Source organism: Megalobrama amblycephala, linkage group LG3 (genome assembly GCF_018812025.1).
Source record: "Megalobrama amblycephala isolate DHTTF-2021 linkage group LG3, ASM1881202v1, whole genome shotgun sequence".
In the NCBI taxonomy this organism is placed as follows: domain Eukaryota; kingdom Metazoa; phylum Chordata; class Actinopteri; order Cypriniformes; family Xenocyprididae; genus Megalobrama; species Megalobrama amblycephala.
The window spans coordinates 51,755,747-51,774,900 of NC_063046.1; the positions used below are offsets into that span (position 1 = coordinate 51,755,747).

The window sequence follows — 19,154 nt, forward strand, 5'->3', positions numbered from 1 at the left end:
TTTACTGTTAGTTGTAATAAGTGTTTTGAGTAATTCGCTGTATGTTAATGAGAGAGAGAGAGAGAGAGATTAATGTGCACTTCTTGTGCTCTGTATTGTTTAGCTTTTGTGGTGAATTTTTTTGGAGTGAAAATGGACGCAATAAACTTAATAAAACATCAGTAAAGTTTTAGTCATCATTCCGATGGGGTCCGCTACACTTATGAAAGTTTCAGAAGTTTAGTCAAGAATAGTGTGCGATCTTTTGTTATTTGATTAACATAAAAGCACAGATGGCAGCACTTACACAAGTCATTATAAAGCTCAGTTCCTTCACGCAGTTAATTAATAAACCATTGGTTTGTTACATCTGCCTTTTTTCCTGCTACAGCTGATATGCCGATGGTTGTAAATTGAGCAAAAATCGGCCGATACATCAGTGCATCCCTATTAATAACTGTAACTGGACAGAAAGTGGTCTTCCTCCAGATGCTGCAGAATGTGAAGTATTCAGACACTTCTAACCTGATAGAGACCATGTTCATGCATACCTTAGCTTGTAGCAAAAACATTTGATGTCACTCTTCTCTATAAGCATGTCTGTTCTGTGTCCATTGGTTTTAAAGGTTGTCGATACAGCCCAGTAATAATGATAATGATGATGATGATGTTTCGAGCTTCTTCCCCTCATGCTGCTTAAAAACCCTGAGGCACAATGGAATTGTGCAATTGCTGACGAAATGTCTGTTTAGTTCAATATAGCAGCAGACAGACGGGAGCCGTCTCGGTCTGTTTACAATTGCCATGGTTTCCATAGTCACTTTTAATTCAGTGTGATTGAAGGCAGGGTCTCCCTTATCTTTCAATATGAAATGCGAGCGACTCTGTCTGGTCAACTTCTGTCATGGCGGAGCAACAGTTAAAAGAGAATTTCTCATAAAGTAAAACCGTCGACATGCTTATCGCTGATTGCCTGAATAGTAGCACATCTGATTTAATGGCACAAACATTTGAATGCAAGACTATCGCCCACCAGTAATGCAAAAAATGCACTTGTAAAAAGCATTTGTTTGCAACACTACCATGAAGTTACACTACCAGTCAAAAGTTTGGGATAATTACGATTTCTTTAATGCTTCTGAAATAAATGTTCACCAAGGCTGCATTTAGTTGATCAGAAATGCAGTAAAAACAGTAATATTGTCAAATATTAAAAATTTTGTTTTAATAAAAAAAAAATACTAAAAGTAATTTACTCATGTGAAAATGTGTTACTCCAGTCTTCAGTGTCACATGATCAAGAAACATTTCTCATCAAAGATCAAAACGGCTTAATATTTTTGTGGAAACTGAGATACACTACCATTTAAAAGTTTGCGATAAGGTATTTAAAAAAAAAAAAGAATAAAACTTTTATTCAGCAAGTGTGCAATAAACTGATCAAAAGTGACAGTAAAGACATTTTATAATGTTACAAAAGTTTTCTAATTCAAATAAAGGCTGTTAAATTTTTCTATTCATCATAGATTGCTGAAAAAAGCATCATCAGCAAAATTTTATAGCATTTACAATATTTCTTGAGCAGAGTGAACTAATGATGCTGAAAATTCAGCTTTGCCATTACAGGAATAAATTACATTTTAAAATACATCATTTTTAAAATACATTTTTAAAATATAGTTTTACATTTTTAATATTTCACAATATTAAATACTATTTTACTGTAATTTTGATCACATAAATGTAGCCTTGGTGTGCATAAGAGAATTCTTTCAAAAATGTAAATAAAAAATAATAATAATAATAATAATTCAATCTTTTGACCAGTAGGGTATGTAGTGCATGTGTCTACCTTAAGGTATTTTACCAAAAATGAACATTGAATGAGAGGCTCATTCGAGAGAATTGAAATTGCTCTTATTCAAGTGAAATGTTGATGGTATTAGCCTTGTTCGGTCAGCCCGCCAACTTTTTTCCAGACCACTTGCGCATGGATCATTGCCTCCTAAAAGATGCAATTTCTCAACACCTCATGGTTCAATGAGTATGACTAAGTACTTGTAATGCATTTAGTGTTTTTGCTGTGAAATTCATTCCAATGGTGCTCACCTTTCGATAATTTCCATGGCTACCACTCTGGAATATATTTCATCTCAAAGGTCTTTCCCAGGTGGCCCTATTTTCTGAAAGGATGCAGACTGGTTAGGAGCCCTCATTTCTTTTTATCATATGTCTGGAGTGCTCCGGACCCCGCTGTCATTCAATGGTCTGTTAGGAGCACGCTCTGTGGGCATTGGGTCGTAGCCCCCAGTCTCCAGACTCCAGATGGCCTTTTTTCAGCAAATTCTCCCAGCCTTTCTATGAATATATAGGTAGATGATTCTTTTCAGCAGCTGAATTACATCAGGTCAAAGGCTCCATGAATAGAGTTAAAAAAAAAAAAATAACCCTCTGCTGAAATCAAGCCAAGCATTTTGTGGCTAGAGAGAAATCCATTTATAAATGTAGGATTTAAGTCCCTGAAAGGCATTTGAGGCTGAATTACATGAAATATAAGGTTTGTCTCCATTATTTGTTTTCTGTTAGTAATGGAGGCCAGAATAAAAGTTTTATGAAACTCAATTTATATTTAGCAAATTTACATAGCAAAACATTTTTTAGTAGAGTGCAAAAGCAAGCGCACTCCCACTTAGGGTAAGGGTTTTTAAATAAACCCCTAACCTAATGATTAAACTTGTTTCTGCTGTAGGCAGAACTATGAGTGTATTGCTGCAAGACATCTGAATTCTTTTTGATAAAAAGGTGCACAAAATCCCCTAGATTTTATTTGAAAGTGGGAACCTCAGCCGTATTTAGGGACCAGAATATCAGACTTAGTTAATATAAGACTTAGTTGGCATGAAATGGAAATTCAGCCTATTCATTTATTAATTTTTATTATGTAGTGATCGACCGATAATGATTTTTTTAGTACCAATTAATTTGTGTGTACGCGCCCAATAACGGATATGCAGAACCGATATTTATTTACTGTTATACTTCAGTTTTTGACACAATTACAGCACCACTGAACTGAACAAACCATTTTATTTATAAATCACTCCCTCCTTGCATAGAAAACAAAACAAATCTTATTTATACACCAATACATTTTAATTTTAATCTTCATATTAAAAAAAATAATTTTATTTATAAAAAGCATCAGCAGCAACACTACTGTAAACGATAAGCAAAATAAATGTAGAATGTCTAATGTTTTCAAATGGAGAAAATAAAGACAGGAGTCATATCAACATATCAATACTTCATTTTAAACTACAGTTTTAATAGATTTATAAGCTGTTTAATAGGCTAGAGAGTGAAGAATAATACGCTGGATAATGTTAAATAACTGAATAATATTTTCTGGAATATAACAAACAAAACATTGTATTTTATTGCATTTCTTAACTGGTATGTTATAACAGAATTATTAATGTTTTTGTCGTTCTAGATTATGAAATATCTGCTGACAAAGCCCTGCTTATCTATGCATTTACACAGAACTATAGGCTACTCAAACCGCGATCGCTCGCAGAGATAAATAAGTTGTTTACTTGGATGTTTATAAGGGAATTAATGGATATATTGTAAATGTTTATATAATTATGGTGTTTTAAACAAGTGAATCTTGTTAAAAGTTACATGCGGTGGCCGTGGAGCTTTTAATTTCAACATGTGCTCATTCATGGCTGCATTATTTTAATTCATGCAAAGTTACATCTTTATTTGGACAGGACTTGACGGATTATCTTACGTGACTCCGTGAGCTTGTCTCTATTTCTTAGAGACAAGCTGCATGAACTAGCTACATTTTAGGCATTTATGTAACACATCTAATTTGTGCATTAATGGCGGTTATGTTAAATAAAATTTACTAATTACAGCAAAGCAGGTAATTATACTTTACCTGTGTACGTCGTTGTCTCGTTTCCCCTCAGATGCGCTGTAATGGTGATCCTGCGCGCAACTCTCAAAACACCCACAAGATGGCGGCGTTTATCAGTAAAGCCGATATTACAAAACCGATATCCGATTATGGTAAAATGCTTAAATATCGGGGAAAATATCGGTAAATCGATATATCGGTCGATCTCTATTATGTATGATTCATCTATGCAGGTTAAATTTTTTTTAAATTTATTTTTGGTCTTGTAATTTAATAAAATAGTTGATCTTTGGGTGAAATGATAGACTTCTCTCTGGTGATGTACACCAAACTTCTCCAGTCATTTAATCCATGACTTGCATGTGAGCAACTTTCAAAACTGTTGTTTTCTATGAATGTACACCTCTCTTTGTCATCCATCGACAACATCCATCTACAGCTCTGGGGGCCTGCTCAGATTTTTCTGGGCCACTTACATAGATTTGAATTGAATACAAATCAAAACCTTATAAAATGATAGAGACTTCGCCCTACCGGTCACTTGACTCAGATTGGGGTGTTTCTCGTTCTGTGACGCATGACACTCCAATTTGGCTTTTTTGACTTGTGCCAGTAAGCCACCCTTACCTATGCAATGTTATGAAGCTCTTCTGAAGCTTTAGCTGTCGTCTTGGACACTGTCATCTCAGCATATCAAAGACTGTCTGCAGTCTCTAGCTCAAAGATGATTTAATATGTCACTATACCACACATGATGAAGGCCACCTGTACTGTAAAGGGACAGAGAGAGCGAAGGAGTGAGACGTGGCATTAATAATACAGTTTCTTAGAGGTGGGCTTCTCCAGGGAGGGGAAGATGGCTGCGTGCTGTGCACAGACATGTATCTTGCCGCCAAAAAGAGCAGTAGTAATGTGTCTGGACGGGCTGCTCGGCGGAAAGCAGTCCGGCTCAGCCAGCACACTCCCGATTTGACTTGATTGCAGCAACTGTTGCCTTACTCCCCTGTTGGGTTGTATTAGTCTTCCAGCTTGCGACAGCTCACTGAAGTGTCTTTTAAGGATTTAATTCCCACTGATTTTTTTTTTTTTTTTTTTTTGTCTTTTTTTTCCACCCCTCTCCAGTTACCACAGAACTTTTTTTCTTTAATTCGATTTTTTTTTTTTTTTTTGCCCAGAGCAGTGCAGAACAGTCTAATCACCAATGAAATGTGCTTAAAAAAAAAAAAAAAAAAGCTACCCTGCTGGTGTAGAGAGTGGTTAGAGATTTAAATAAACCTGATACCCCAAGTATTCAACTTAGCCACATAACTTGTCCCGCACCGCTTGTGCAACTGACATGAATAATTTCTCATTGTGTTACTCGAGTAAAGGCATATTACTCTTAAGACATTTTAAAGTGTTACGGGGAATAATGGACCTAAAAATAAAAATACACCAGAACAACATAGCAATGTTCTAAAAAAAAAAAACACTTAAATGGATATTCACCCAAAAATGAAAATTCTTTCATTTTTTTTCACCCTCAAATCTTCAAAATATCTTTGTTTGTGTTCAGCAGAAGAAAGAAATTCATACAGGTTTGGTGAGTAAGTGATCAATCATTTTTGGTTGAACTATCCCTTTAAATGCATTTCAATAAAAACTGAAAGATGTTTGAAGAACCACTCAGTACACCGTAGCAACACCATAGCAACGTTCTTCATTTTTATAGCGATGTACTTAAATACACAGAACACAATAGCAACCCCAGAGCAATGTTCTAAAACCCATTTAGAACATCTTTGCATTTTTATTGAAACATACTTAAACCACTCAGAACACCATTGTATCTGCATAGCAACACTCCTTGGCAACCACCCAAGTTCAATTATGGCTGAGAGTTTAGCTCAAGCAAGCACCGCTCATTCAAAATCTACTTGCTGATTTTAAATGTTATGTATAGTCATCCAAGTCATTTTAGAGTGTCTGGTACAACTCGAGTCAAAAAGCAGCTGGACTTGGATTTTCGCTTTTGTGTTTTGTTTTAATTTCTTTGTCAAGAGTTGTCTGGTCAGTTCGATCTCAATCTTAACCGTATCGTTTCGGCTCTCATAGGTTGTGGTTTCTACAAACATCGCTGAGACATCCCTGACCATCGATGGCGTGGTGTTTGTAATTGATCCTGGCTTTGCCAAGCAAAAGGTTAGTCTTCTCTTCTCTGCCTCACTTGTCTAATCTCACCCCATCATCTGTTTCTCTTGCCTCTGAAATCCCCAGATAAACCCAGTGGCGGGGCTCTGACAGCGACTCGAGATGGAAAAGCTAGTTATTTATTCTGCTGACATTTCCCTAGCCCAGCTGCTGCTGTCATACATGTAGTCCAGTCAGAGATGAAGGATGGCTTCGCTTTGGCATATTGCTGTGGTGCAATGGTGTGCATTTATTATTCACACAGCTCTTTCCTTCTCGTCGCACAGGTGTATAACCCTCGTATTCGAGTCGAGTCGCTGCTCGTAACGGCTATTAGCAAGGCTTCAGCCCAGCAGAGAGCCGGCCGTGCTGGACGTACGCGCCCGGGAAAGTGCTTCCGGCTCTACACCGAGAAGGCCTACAAGACTGAGATGCAGGTTTGTGAAACGGATCATTACTGCTGTAGGCATCTGGGAAGCGATTTGATTATATGCCAGTGATGTTGGTTGGGTCATTTGTTTATCAAACAGCAGATGGACTCAGTGGTTAAGCCAGACCCTGGTTCTTTCAAGTCTTTAGTACTTCTGGCCACTTCTAGCCTCCTTTTTGTACACACGACGTGGAAAATGTCCATATCAACTAAATGAGTTTGAATATTTCCTCAGGAGCAGCAACTTGAGGGTCTTACTAGAGAACATCAGCTAATTTTTTTTCTTTTTCATTTCTCCTCAGGATAACACGTACCCTGAGATTCTCAGGTCGAATTTGGGCTCTGTTGTGCTACAGCTCAAAAAGCTTGGTATCGATGACCTAGTGCACTTTGACTTCATGGACCCACCAGGTATAGAATAAAGTTTTGAGTTTGTTCATATAAAAGTCTGATACTATAAAATGGTTCTGTGTAATGGGGCAGCACACTTTTCCACACATAGTCTGATATTTCTGTGTCAGGCTTTGCTTTGATCGTGTAATTGCTTTTATACTATATGAAGACTGATGTGGACATTCATTAAAACTGCATGATGGTCAGGCTTGTAATCGCTGAATAGTAACGACTGGAACATTTCCTTGTGATTGGCTCATCATCTTTTCTGAAAGGTTCATGACCTTAAAGATCTCTGAAGTCAATCTAAAAATGCTCTCTCTTATTGAAGCTTTCTACTTAACATACTGCATAACTAAATGTATAGCTGGGTAATATAACAGAAAGACAATATTCAGTATCGTTATTTATGCATTTGTTCTGAAATATCTTAAAAGTGTGAATTTTTTTTCTTTTTTTTTTTTTTCTTTGTTTCCCCCTTCCCCCACCACTATGAACCAAGCAGCAGAATACATTAAAAATTAATTAAAATACAAATGAAAATGTAGTTAGTGACTGTTAATTTATATAAACCAATATAACAATACAAGGTAATAATAAAACTCTCTCTCTCACACACGCACACACATACATAATTATATAATTATTTTTATTAAAATATTGAAAACTGTTTAAAAAAATTGTTGATGCTATCAAATATGCTGAAACTAATTTAGGTCTTTTAGTTGGAGTTCCCAGGGTACCATAGCTTATGTATTTGTTTACCTGTATTCAGTAAGCATGGGATTAGATGCACACAAGAAGCCAAATGAAAACAGCAGGAATTTGTAGCACCGGACAAAGCCGATGGAAGCCATTTGCCTAGTGACATTTGCCAAATGCTCGCTTATACTTTCCTTGTTTTAATGTACCTTTAGCTTTCTCTCTCATTGATTTGCCTTCAGTTAACACATTGGCACGTTCCCTGCTATAGTTCATTTATGATGTGGTGTCCGCAGTGTGTAAATTACTTTTTCCAGGTGGGCTCACTGCATGGCATTTGTACTTAATTATTGCCCAAAACGGATTACTTTCCTTAGCATGAGTAATGTTACATCCTTTCTAAACAAATAGAAAAAAGTATGTCTGATACACAAGATCAATACTTGTTCATAATAACAAACCATAGACTGTAAAAAAAGATGGACACCGCGATGCCGCTTCCTTCAATTGTAATGAACTGAGCGTAAAACGTACGCCGTACGACAATGGCCGTTGACATGTTACGCAAAAATGTCAGTTTGGAACCTGGGCATGTGCTGAAGGAATCGTCAGTGGAGCCCGGAGGCGGAGTCGCGGTATCAAACTTCCACCCAGACGTCTGCATCATCTGTTGTTTATTACATTTTTCTTTTCCTCCTTCCTTCATTTGGCTTAAACGATGGTTTAATTACATCTGGCAAAGAGGAACTTACATTTATTTGAATGTTTATTAATGTACATTGTTCGTTTTCAAGTAAATTACAAGTGATAACTACAATACATTGGGATAGGTCAAAACAACATATCGTAATTGATGTATTTTAAATATATAAATTATACACAATTTAAAATTCTACCTGTAAAATAATATTCTATTTCTAGAGCAATACTATTTTTGAAACGGCAAATTCAGTAGATAAACACAATATGCCACTAGAAACAACTCTAAAATGTCAGAAATGGTCCTGCCATTTTAAATCAAGTTGAACTAACGTTACAGGAGATCGATTGCTGTAGACAGTGCTCTATAATTAGAGTAGGCTATCATTAGTTTTGTCCTGCTAATTATTATTTTATACCCATAAAAATAATTAGTAACTGCCAGATAAAGATCACCTGCTTTTTCCCCATCGTGGCTAACGTTAGGCGTGATATCTTGGTTAATAACATTTATCAATTAGCTTATAAAGCCCACATTTTATGTTACCGAAGAAGCTCAGTGATCCATCAGATTGTTGGTTAGTACACTTTACTGCTGAACGACTCATTTTGTCGGTGTGAAATAACACAAATCGAAAATTAAGTCATGTTTCTTTGATCTCCTGTCGAACCTCCGACAGTCCTCAGAGAAGCTGTCAATCACAACTGTCAATCATAACGACATGCCCCGTTTCTACAGCATCAAATTGCTAGCTAAAATCAAACTTATCACAAAAATGAACAATTGAATATATATCAGCTTGATGTATATCAACTACCTTAAATGAACCAAAACCATCTTGCGGAAAATTTTATTGGAAGTGTAATATTTATTTTTTTATTTTGACTCTAGTACCATTCGTTCACATAGAGAGAGTGGGGTTTATGACCTGTACTGCATCCAGCCACCAGGGGACTCCAGCAAGAAACATGGATTTGCAAAGAAATTGTTGGATTTTGAGGTAAAATCCTATATATTGTATTGTTATATATTATGTTGACAAATCATCTATTAAATATTTTCCATCTTATATTCTGCTTTGTGCAAAATAAACTGACAAAAACTTTATAAAACAGTTTTAGATGGACAATATGTATATATAACATTGATATAACGAAGTAATTACACACTATATTGTAGTTATATAAAATATTCGTAACAAACAGGCACATATAAATGAGGAAACCGCTGCTTTTTTTTTTTTTTGACAAGTTGTAAATGAAGTTTTCCTGCGTTTTCGCACTCATTGATAAAGACAGCCATAGTCTTTCATCCTATTTGAAATTTAATATTTATTATACAGCAAACTTAAGAATGTTTGTGTCATGTTTGTCTCCAAACCTTAGGCAATGCTAAAGAGCCGCATTTAGAGCCGCGGGTCAGTAGAGAGAGTAACATGCAACTGGTCATTACTTTTCAGACATATGCCAAACTCTCTTTTTTTTTTTTTTTTTTTTTTTAGAGCCAAAGGTCATCCTATTCAGTAATTGAATTTGTTGGTGAGCCAAACTGAGCCAAAGGTGAATTGAATTTGTTGGTGTGTGACCAGTGTTGATGCATTAAGTAGAGGTTCCTCCCTATAATTGAATTAGTGGCGCTGCTGTTTGGAGCTGCTTGCATGTCAGATGAAAAATTAGCCCCCTTTGTCTTGAATTAAAAGTTAGTTGTTGTCCAGAGGACCATAGACGCGATGTTTTCAGTTGTTGTTGTTGTTTTGGGTTTTTTTTTTTTTGCTTTTTTTTTTTTTTTTTTTTAAATGAATAAATAACCAAGGTAGCTAATGCAAGTATCCCTTATTACTTTTGCTCATGCTTTTTGGTTTAAAATGTTTGAAATGTATAGTCAATGATAATATTGCAATTGTTTTAACAATGTGCAACCTGACATTGTTAGATGTGCAACCTGACACTCACTTTGCAAAAACCAAACAAAAGCATGCCTTGAGGATCCAGGCTTTCACTGCAAGAGCAGAACCATTGTGTGTCTCGGAGCTGAATGAATCTGCTTTTTGAATCTGCTTTAGTAGTTTTATTTAAAGCCAAACATGCTTCATTCAAGCCCTTTCAGCTCCGTGCGTGTTCTGCCTTTCTTCAGACGCTAGCCATATTAACGGTGCGTGTCCACTGGCTCGGAGCAGAGCGAGCGTTTTTAATTCATTCCAATGGACATTGAACTTGTAGTATTCGTCATATCGTGGCTCTAACTCATAGAACACTGAAAGACAGCGCCATGGCTTTTAGTAGTCATTTAATTAAAGCGCACCAACAACAAGATGCACAAGTAACGTCCCAATAATGTCATCGGCCGTAGCAATGTTTTGGTAGATGTCGCCAAACCCTAATTTCAATCCCTTTACAGCCTTGTTTTCATCATGTCAAAAATTAAATATGACGCTACCCTGACTAAGGTCCAGTTTACAAAATATTGTCTAATAGTTTTTTTTATCACACACACCAACACAGAACACCTCCAACAATCTGGCAACTACCCATGACAAATTTCCTGAGACAGTTTAATTCACAACAATTTCATATTTTGTTATTGTATTGTAATATAATATTTTTCTGCCAGCTCCTGAGACCCTGATGCGAGCCCTGGAGCTCTTGAACTATCTCGCAGCACTAAATGACGACGGTGACCTGACGGAGCTGGGCTCCATGATGGCTGAGTTCCCTCTAGACCCCCAGCTGGCCAAAATGGTCATCGCCAGCTGCGAATTCAACTGCTCCAATGAGATCCTCTCCATCACCGCAATGTTATCAGGTAGTATATGCTCATGTACACACATGACCCCTGCATATGATCTAAAAATTATTAGAGAAGAATGGCTATGAAAGATTAATTCTTTGTAGCTCACACATTTTCAGTTAGAAGTCTGTCTGAATATGCTCAGGACAAAACGACAAACAAGATGTTAGTCTTCTGTTTTATTGTCTACATATCCACAATTTCAAGTTGCCAACCAAGTTAATCGTAATGGTTGAATAAACAGTCTGCTTATGCGTTTAGCTGCTTGGCTGAAGCCATTATATAGAACAACTCTCAAAGGAAGGACTCACAAACTGTCCAGTCTCTTAATGTGTCGCACTGTAAGACTGCCAAATCAGAATGGCGCTTGAGCTATTAAATGTCTGTGATGCAGAGGGGTGGGGGAGAGTAAGACATATGATACAGCCGCTTAAGAGCTCGCTTACTAGGTTCAGGCTTTGTTTGTCAAATGTGAACTGACCTGAGTAACCCTTCAAACAATGCTGGGCTTCAGATCAGGTCCATTATAACCTGAGATCACAGAAATTTGAACCTCACAGTTTCCTAATTAAAAATATAAAAATATATTTAAATATTTTAAAATATTTAAAAAAATAATTAACACCAAAAAAGTCACACCTGAATTTTATATTTATGTATTTGAATTGCATATCAGATTTCCATCCATTTGGATTAGTTCTAACAAATTTAATAAAAAGAAACTTAAATATTGATCATAATTTAATTTGAATTAAAATAAACGTACATTTAATGTGACTAGGCCTGTTATAACTACTTTTTGTTGGATGATATATTGTCCCCGAAATAACAGCGATAAATGATATTATTGTCATTTTAAGACCTTTTTATGCCACTGAATATGTAATCATAATATAACAGCATAATAATGCAAGTAGGCCTGCACACTTTCAAATGATAATGCATTTAACTCTTAGGAATATCTAGATACTGGAATTGAAGTGTCAACAATTTAAATTTCTTAAATTGAGTAAATAAACCTTTGCTAAAGTGCAAATTAACAAGTAGAGAAGAAAAAACACTTGCAAATGCACGAGTCCCTTACATCTACAGATTTTCCCCTGACCTTTTCTCTATAAAGTAAGTGTGCACTTTATAAATAAAGGTACAGATGCCCAACAGGCCATATCTGCTGTTAAATCAATTTTTCTAGGGGTGTGTTTTTTGAACTTATTTTACCTTGAGCGTCGTGTGTTTTATAATGCCGCATCATGATCGAAGATGTTGCAAAAGACATTCTCAAATGATGCCGCCTTTTCACCCATCAGTGTCCGCTGTATATGACGGAGCTGGCCAAGCTCCTTTTTCGCTTCTGGCACGGAGGACAGATAAGATGACAAATTATCAAAGTCATGTCCATATATGTGCGATAAGTCGATATATTGATTATCGTTATGGGTTTAACTGTGATCCATAATTCGCATATACACTGTGTTCCAAATTATTATGCAAGTGACATATCATAGTGTACTAGTTGTTTTCATGCCTTTTGCACAACATTGCACCATTTCATGCTTTTGATCTTCAGAAAAATCTTTCTTCCTCCCCATATTGCATGAGAACTGTGACTTGCTTAATAATGTTGGAACAACCCCCAAGTAGGGTTTCCGTTTGCCTTAAGTAGACCTGGGAAAACTGTTTTGTCTGAGATTGATACCAGTTACCTAAAAAGACATGGATAAATAAACAAACGCTTTTAGAAAAACTAAAATCTGAATGATTTATTGTACTGAAATCCTACTGATATGTCACTTGCATAATAATTTGTAACACAGTGTATAGATGAAACCAGTAAGCTCTTTCGTTCAAAACTGTTTAATCCAATTGAATTGAAATGTTATATGCAATTCAAATAAATCCTAATTTTTTTTTTTTTTTGGATAGCAGCATGTATTTTAAATGAACACAAGTAACGTCAGTCAGGATCGACTGTGTCGAGTAACCTCGTCCCCCCAGTGGAATATCAGATCACAGGTTTAGCTTAATTTCCACCGCCACAATTTCTCTATTCCAGAAAGGCAAATGAAAAGCCGAAAGCAGCAGCTCTCCCCCTACCCCGTCCTGCTATTTGGTGTAGCGTACCCTGTGCCGTGCTCTAGCCTCAGAACTAGGCCTTGTGTCCTGTCTGGGTGAACGCTTGACTCATCCCTATGGGCGGCTATGTTGGGGCCCATACCAACCTTGTTTAGTCCCACAGTGCTTTGTGCGTCCCACCGAAGCCAAGAAGGCAGCTGACGAGTCCAAAATGAGGTTTGCCCACATCGACGGGGACCACCTGACTTTGCTCAACGTCTACCATGCCTTTAAACAAAGTACGTATATATACACACTCTCTCTCTCACTCACACACACACACACACACAGTTGCATTTTGTGCTCATGTGAGATAATTCCCTCCCCCTATTTTTAATTAGCCTAATTGCCTAAATCTATTACAACTAATTTCAGGTTGTTTTTGTAGGTGGCCGAAAATCGTAATTTGTTTCATCAAAATCGGTGCCTGCGAGGCAACGCGGTACTAAAACTGTTCTGAAAGACAGCAAATTATGTGCAGTCTTATTCTCACTTCAGCTTCCATATTTTCTCTCAAACTCTCATGGGGTTTCTTGCATCTCATGTGTTATCTAGTACTCAGCGCTTATTTGAAACTTGACAATCATGAGAGTATGTTTGTGTTCATATGAAGCTGACAAGTTTTTTGTTACGGCATTTTAATTTGTAAGTACAAAAAAATTCTAGTGAATTTTATTGTATAAATTGCATAAACCCTTTAAATTAGTACCAGATTACATTGAATTTTGAAATTGGCAGAAACAAGAGTCTACAGTTAACCATCAGAGACCAAACCATTGATATTCTTGATGCACTTTTTTCACCCCTTAACATGTCTTTAGGAAGCCATTGGTTATTACTATTGGTGGTTATTTTGTTATTTTGGCAGAATTTGCATTGTGGTATAACTTGGGAAAATGTTGCAAAATTGCAATGCTGGTCATTTAGGTTTGCAAATCACCACTGTTTTTCAGTACACTGAAAATTAAAGGTAAGGATAAAGTCATGAATTTTTTTTTTATATATATATGAAATATTATTACAATTTAAAATAACTGTGTACTATTTAAATATATTTGACAAAGTAATTTATTCCTGTGATGCAAAGCTGAATTTTCAGCATCGTTACTCCAGTCTTCAGTGTCACATGATCCTTCAGAAATCATTCTAATATGCTGATCTGCTGCTCAAGAAACATTTATGATTATTTTCAATGTTGAAAACAGTTGTGTACTTTTTTTTTCAGGATTCCTTGATGAATAGAAAGTTCAAAAGAACAGCATTTATCTGAAATACAAAGCTTCTGTAGCATTATACACTACCGTTCAAAAGTTTGGGGTCAGTAAGAATTTTTATTTTTATTTTTTTGAAAAGAAATTAAAGAAATTAATACTTTTATTCAGCAAGGATGCATTAAATCAATCAAAAGTAAAGTAAAGACATTTATAATGTTACAAACGATTAGATTTCAGATAAACACTGTTCTTTTGAACTTTCTATTCATCAAATAATCCTGAAAAAAAATATTGTACACAAATATTTTGTACAATTGTACACATTAAATGTTTCTTGAGCAGCAAATCATATCAGAATGATTTCTGAAGGATCATGTGACACTGAAGACTGGAGTAATGATGCTGAAAATTCAGCTTTGCATCACAGGAATAAATTACTTTGTGAAATATATTCAAATAGAAAACAGTTATTTTAAATTGTAGTAATATTTCACAATATTACTGTTTTTTACTGTATTTTTAATTAAATAAATGTAGCCTTGGTGAGCAGACGAAACTTCTTTTAAAAACATTAAAAATCTTAGTGGTTCCAAACTTTTGGACTGTACTGTGTGTGTATGTATGTGTATGTATGTATGTGTGTGTATATATATATATATATATATATATATATATATATATATATATATATATATATATATATATATATATATATATATATATATATATATATATATATATATATATATATACACAAAATATGTGTTACATCAATAAAACTGATGAAAAGCTGAAAAAAATTAAAGGTGCCCTAGAACCAGTTTTTACAAGATGTAATGAGTCTAAGGTGTCCCCTGAATGTGTCTGTAAAGTTTCAGCTCAAAATACCCCATAGATTTTTTTTTTTTTTTTTTTTTTTTTTTTTCATTTTTTTAACTGCCTATTTTGGGGCATCGCTAACTATGCACGGATTCAGGCTGCGGCCCCTTTAAATCGTGCGCTCCCTGCCCCCCGAACTCTCTGCTATAATACAGTGCATTTACAAAGTTCACACAGCTAATATAACCCTCAAATGGATCTTTACAAGATGTTCATCATGCATACTGCATGCACGTGTCGGATCATGCGAGTATAGTATTTATTTGGATGTTTACATTTGATTCTGAATGATTTTGATAGTGCTCCGTGGCTAATGGGCTAACATTACACACTGTTGGAGAGATTTATAAGGAATGAAGATGTTTATGCATTATACAGACTTCAAGTGTTTAAAAATGAAAATAGCGACGGCTCTCTTGTCTCCGTGAATACAGTAAGAAACGATGGTAACTTTAACCACATTTAACAGTACATTAGCAACATGCTAATGAAACATTTAGATAGACAATTCACAAATATCACTAAAAATATCATGTTATCATGGATCATGTCAGTTATTATCGCTCCATCTGCCATTTTTCGCTATTGTCCTTGCTTGCTTACCTAGTCTGATGATTCAGCTGTGCACAGATCCAGACGTTAATACTGCCTGCCCTTGTGTAATGCCTTGAACATGAGCTGGCTTATGCAAATATTGAGGTCATACATATTAATGATCCCGACCGTTACGTAACAGTCGGTGTTATGTTGAGATTCACCTGTTTTTTGGAGGTCTTTTAAACAAATGAGATTTACACAAGAATGAGGAAACAATGATGTTTGAGACTCACTGTATGTCATTTCCATGTAAAGAACTTTTCCATGTGAAGAAGTTATTTAACTATGCCGAGGTAAATTCAATTTTTGATTCTAGGGCACCTTTAATGGTTTTTGTAAGCTTTATACCATAACTTGACATGTAGAAATAAAATAGGTAAAATATTAAAATATAAAAATATTTATTTAAAATAGTATATTTTGTCAAATACTTTGTAAATAGATTCATTTTTCAGTTAATTTACTTTTTTGGTTAATTTTTTTTTTAAATTTTAAATAAAGGTGAAGTGTGTAAATTTTTGACGTCAAAGCCATTTGTATTTTTTTTTTTTTTTTTTTTTTTTTTTTTCCCTCAAAAGCAAAAGCATGTCCATTTGGTGATGTGAGTGCTGCAGAAGTTACACACTTCACCTTAAATCTTGAAATCTTTGAAATCTGTGATTGTTATTAAGCTGCATAATTAGCTATTTAGAAGTTTATATATGACTTTGCAGTGGTGGTCTAAGTTCAGATCTGTTTGTATGTTGCTCTTAACCTGGTTTTCATGTGTAACCATTCTATTCCAAGACCACGAGTCAGTGCAGTGGTGCTATGATAACTTCGTTAACTACCGCTCGCTGATGTCGGCTGATAATGTGCGGCAGCAGCTCTCACGCATCATGGACCGCTTCAACCTGCCACGACGCAGCACAGAGTTCACCAGCCGTGACTACTACATCAACATCCGCCGCGCTCTAGTCACCGGGTTCTTCATGCAGGTGTGTTTGTCTATAAATTAAAATATATATATATATATATATATATATATATATATATATATATATATATATATATATATATAGTGCTGTCAATAGATTAAATCTGTAATTAACACTTAAATGCATACATCGGGTCTTTAGCGACCCGGGACGTCATTTACTACCCTCCTCCTCATTCATTTATTTACATATATATAACAGCATTGCAATATATAACTTAAATCTGCCAAGAGAAGTCTTTCTGGAGTCTGAACCCACGCTCTGCTGCAACACTGGAACACCCTCGCCACCAACTGGGGCAGAGGAATTACAGTTAAAAAGTTATAATGGATCACCCTCAGTGTCAAAATGACGGACGGCCAAATCAACAAATCGCTATTCTGAATATAGTCACAGCTTAAGAGGCGTCAAGACAATAATGCCGTTTGGCCATGATTATTTATAATAGAGCAGCCTTGGATGACCTTATAGCTTAAGGCTTTAGTTAATTATTAGTCCACTTTATTTTTTTTTATCTTAAACTAAAGTACAGCTACTTTTAAAGTAGAGCTTGATTTCTCCTTTTAATCTGTCTGAATTAGAAGATACAGTGTCTGTTGGGAATGCAGAATCACTGAGGCTTGCTAATGTAATGCAAGGCTTTCTATCAAAGTGTGACCATTTAAACGCTTACAAGAAATCAAGGCAATTTTCGTCCCACATAGCGCAAATAAATGACGTTTTTATCGAGTCGCTCTCCAGGAGGGGGTACCTGAAACAAGTGACCTGACTAGTTGAATTACTCCATTAATATTGAAATATTTGTCAACATTAACCTTTACTGGTGAGACAAATTTCCGTCTTGGTGTACGAATTACCGGGCGCTCTATTGGCGACGTCTCTGTTTGAGTCGGCCGTTTATTGAGACTGATTGCTCAGGTTAATCTCGACATCCTCACGCTGCCCGTGTAGGTGCCTGAAGAAACGTCAGTGTGTGCGTGTTTGGTTTGCTAGTGGTTGATTTATTTGTTAATTTGCGTGTCTGGTGTTATCAGGTTGCTCACCTGGAGCGCACCGGCCACTATCTCACGGTGAAGGACAACCAGGTGGTCCAATTGCACCCTTCCACCGTACTGGACCACAAGCCCGAGTGGGTTCTCTACAATGAGTTTGTGCTGACCACCAAGAACTACATCCGCACCTGCACTGATATAAAACCTGAATGGTAAGCTAAAACATGCAAATGTAGAATTTGTTTGTGCATTGTCGGCAAAGAGTAAATGTTTTTGCCACAAAGAAAGGAAAAAGTGAGTAAACATTCTGTGTACCATCTCATCCTGTAGGCTGGTGAAAATCGCTCCACAGTACTACGAAATGGGCAACTTCCCTCAGTGCGAGGCTAAGAGGCAGCTGGAGCGCATTGTTGCTAAACTTCAAACCAAGGAGTACTCTCAATACTGAACCTACCCAACGGTATAAGGACTATACATTTTGAATTCAGTATGCGCTGTGCAATGCTTCTGAGGTTGTACATCGTCACACATTGTCATTCAACATTAGATTTCTGTCTGTTTTGTTTTCTGTTTTTGATTTGTTGTCAAGATATAATTATTTTTTATAACTCTTTGCTCCCAGCTCCACCGTGCATTTTGGCACCTGATAAAAACATATTGTTAAATTGGTCAATATAGGCACTAAGGATTGATTGGGAGCAAACGCTTAACAGGGATACCACCATCAACTTTTTTTGCATGAGCATTCATGTGGATGTTGACATTCCTTATTGACATTGAGAACTTCCTGCTATGTTATTGAGTAGAAAAGTCCCTGTTTATTCTGTAAAGGAGCTTTTACTTCAATAATAAAAAAAAAACCTTGATATCAGTCATGCTCAATCAAGTTCATGTGTACTATTCTTTTTGTTGACTTCAAATAAAAGACGCGATACAAATAGTCACTGCGCTAGCTTATGACGAAGGACCTAAATTGCACAAATGCATTCACAGCTTTGCAGTTAGGATCAAAATAAAGCAGTATAGACCATAATGTTTATTAATGGTTTCGGTAGAGATTTATTGAATGCGAGTTCTGTTCAGCTATTATTTCTATAAATTGTTTTAATAAATGAATGAAGTACATCAGTGATCATTTTTGTTAGGGCTGAGATTAGGGCAGTCATGTTAATGTGCTCATTTGTGAGGGTTAATTGCATGTTTTACTGCATTTTTTTAATCATATTCACCCAATTTGGGTTTCCAGCAGTTTCCTTCTGTTTAGTTGGATTTCTAAAGACTGGTATTAAGAAATA

The 19,154-nt window shown here is 36.0% G+C and overlaps 1 protein-coding gene across 2 annotated transcripts in view; it reads left to right on the forward strand.

Moving 5' to 3' along the window:
- Positions 1-18,745, forward strand: part of dhx15 (DEAH (Asp-Glu-Ala-His) box helicase 15) — a 40,465-nt gene extending 21,720 nt beyond the window's left edge. For both annotated transcript variants that reach the window (XM_048186027.1, XM_048186026.1), the window contains exons 7-14: positions 6,002-6,088; positions 6,364-6,513; positions 6,809-6,917; positions 10,912-11,103; positions 13,317-13,439; positions 16,677-16,867; positions 17,902-18,071; positions 18,190-18,745. In XM_048186027.1, coding sequence (XP_048041984.1) covers positions 6,002-6,088; positions 6,364-6,513; positions 6,809-6,917; positions 10,912-11,103; positions 13,317-13,439; positions 16,677-16,867; positions 17,902-18,071; positions 18,190-18,307 — 1,140 coding nt within the window. In that variant the 3' untranslated portion in view covers positions 18,308-18,745. The remainder of the gene's footprint in view (positions 1-6,001; positions 6,089-6,363; positions 6,514-6,808; positions 6,918-10,911; positions 11,104-13,316; positions 13,440-16,676; positions 16,868-17,901; positions 18,072-18,189) is intronic.
- Positions 18,746-19,154: the final 409 nt, after the last annotated feature.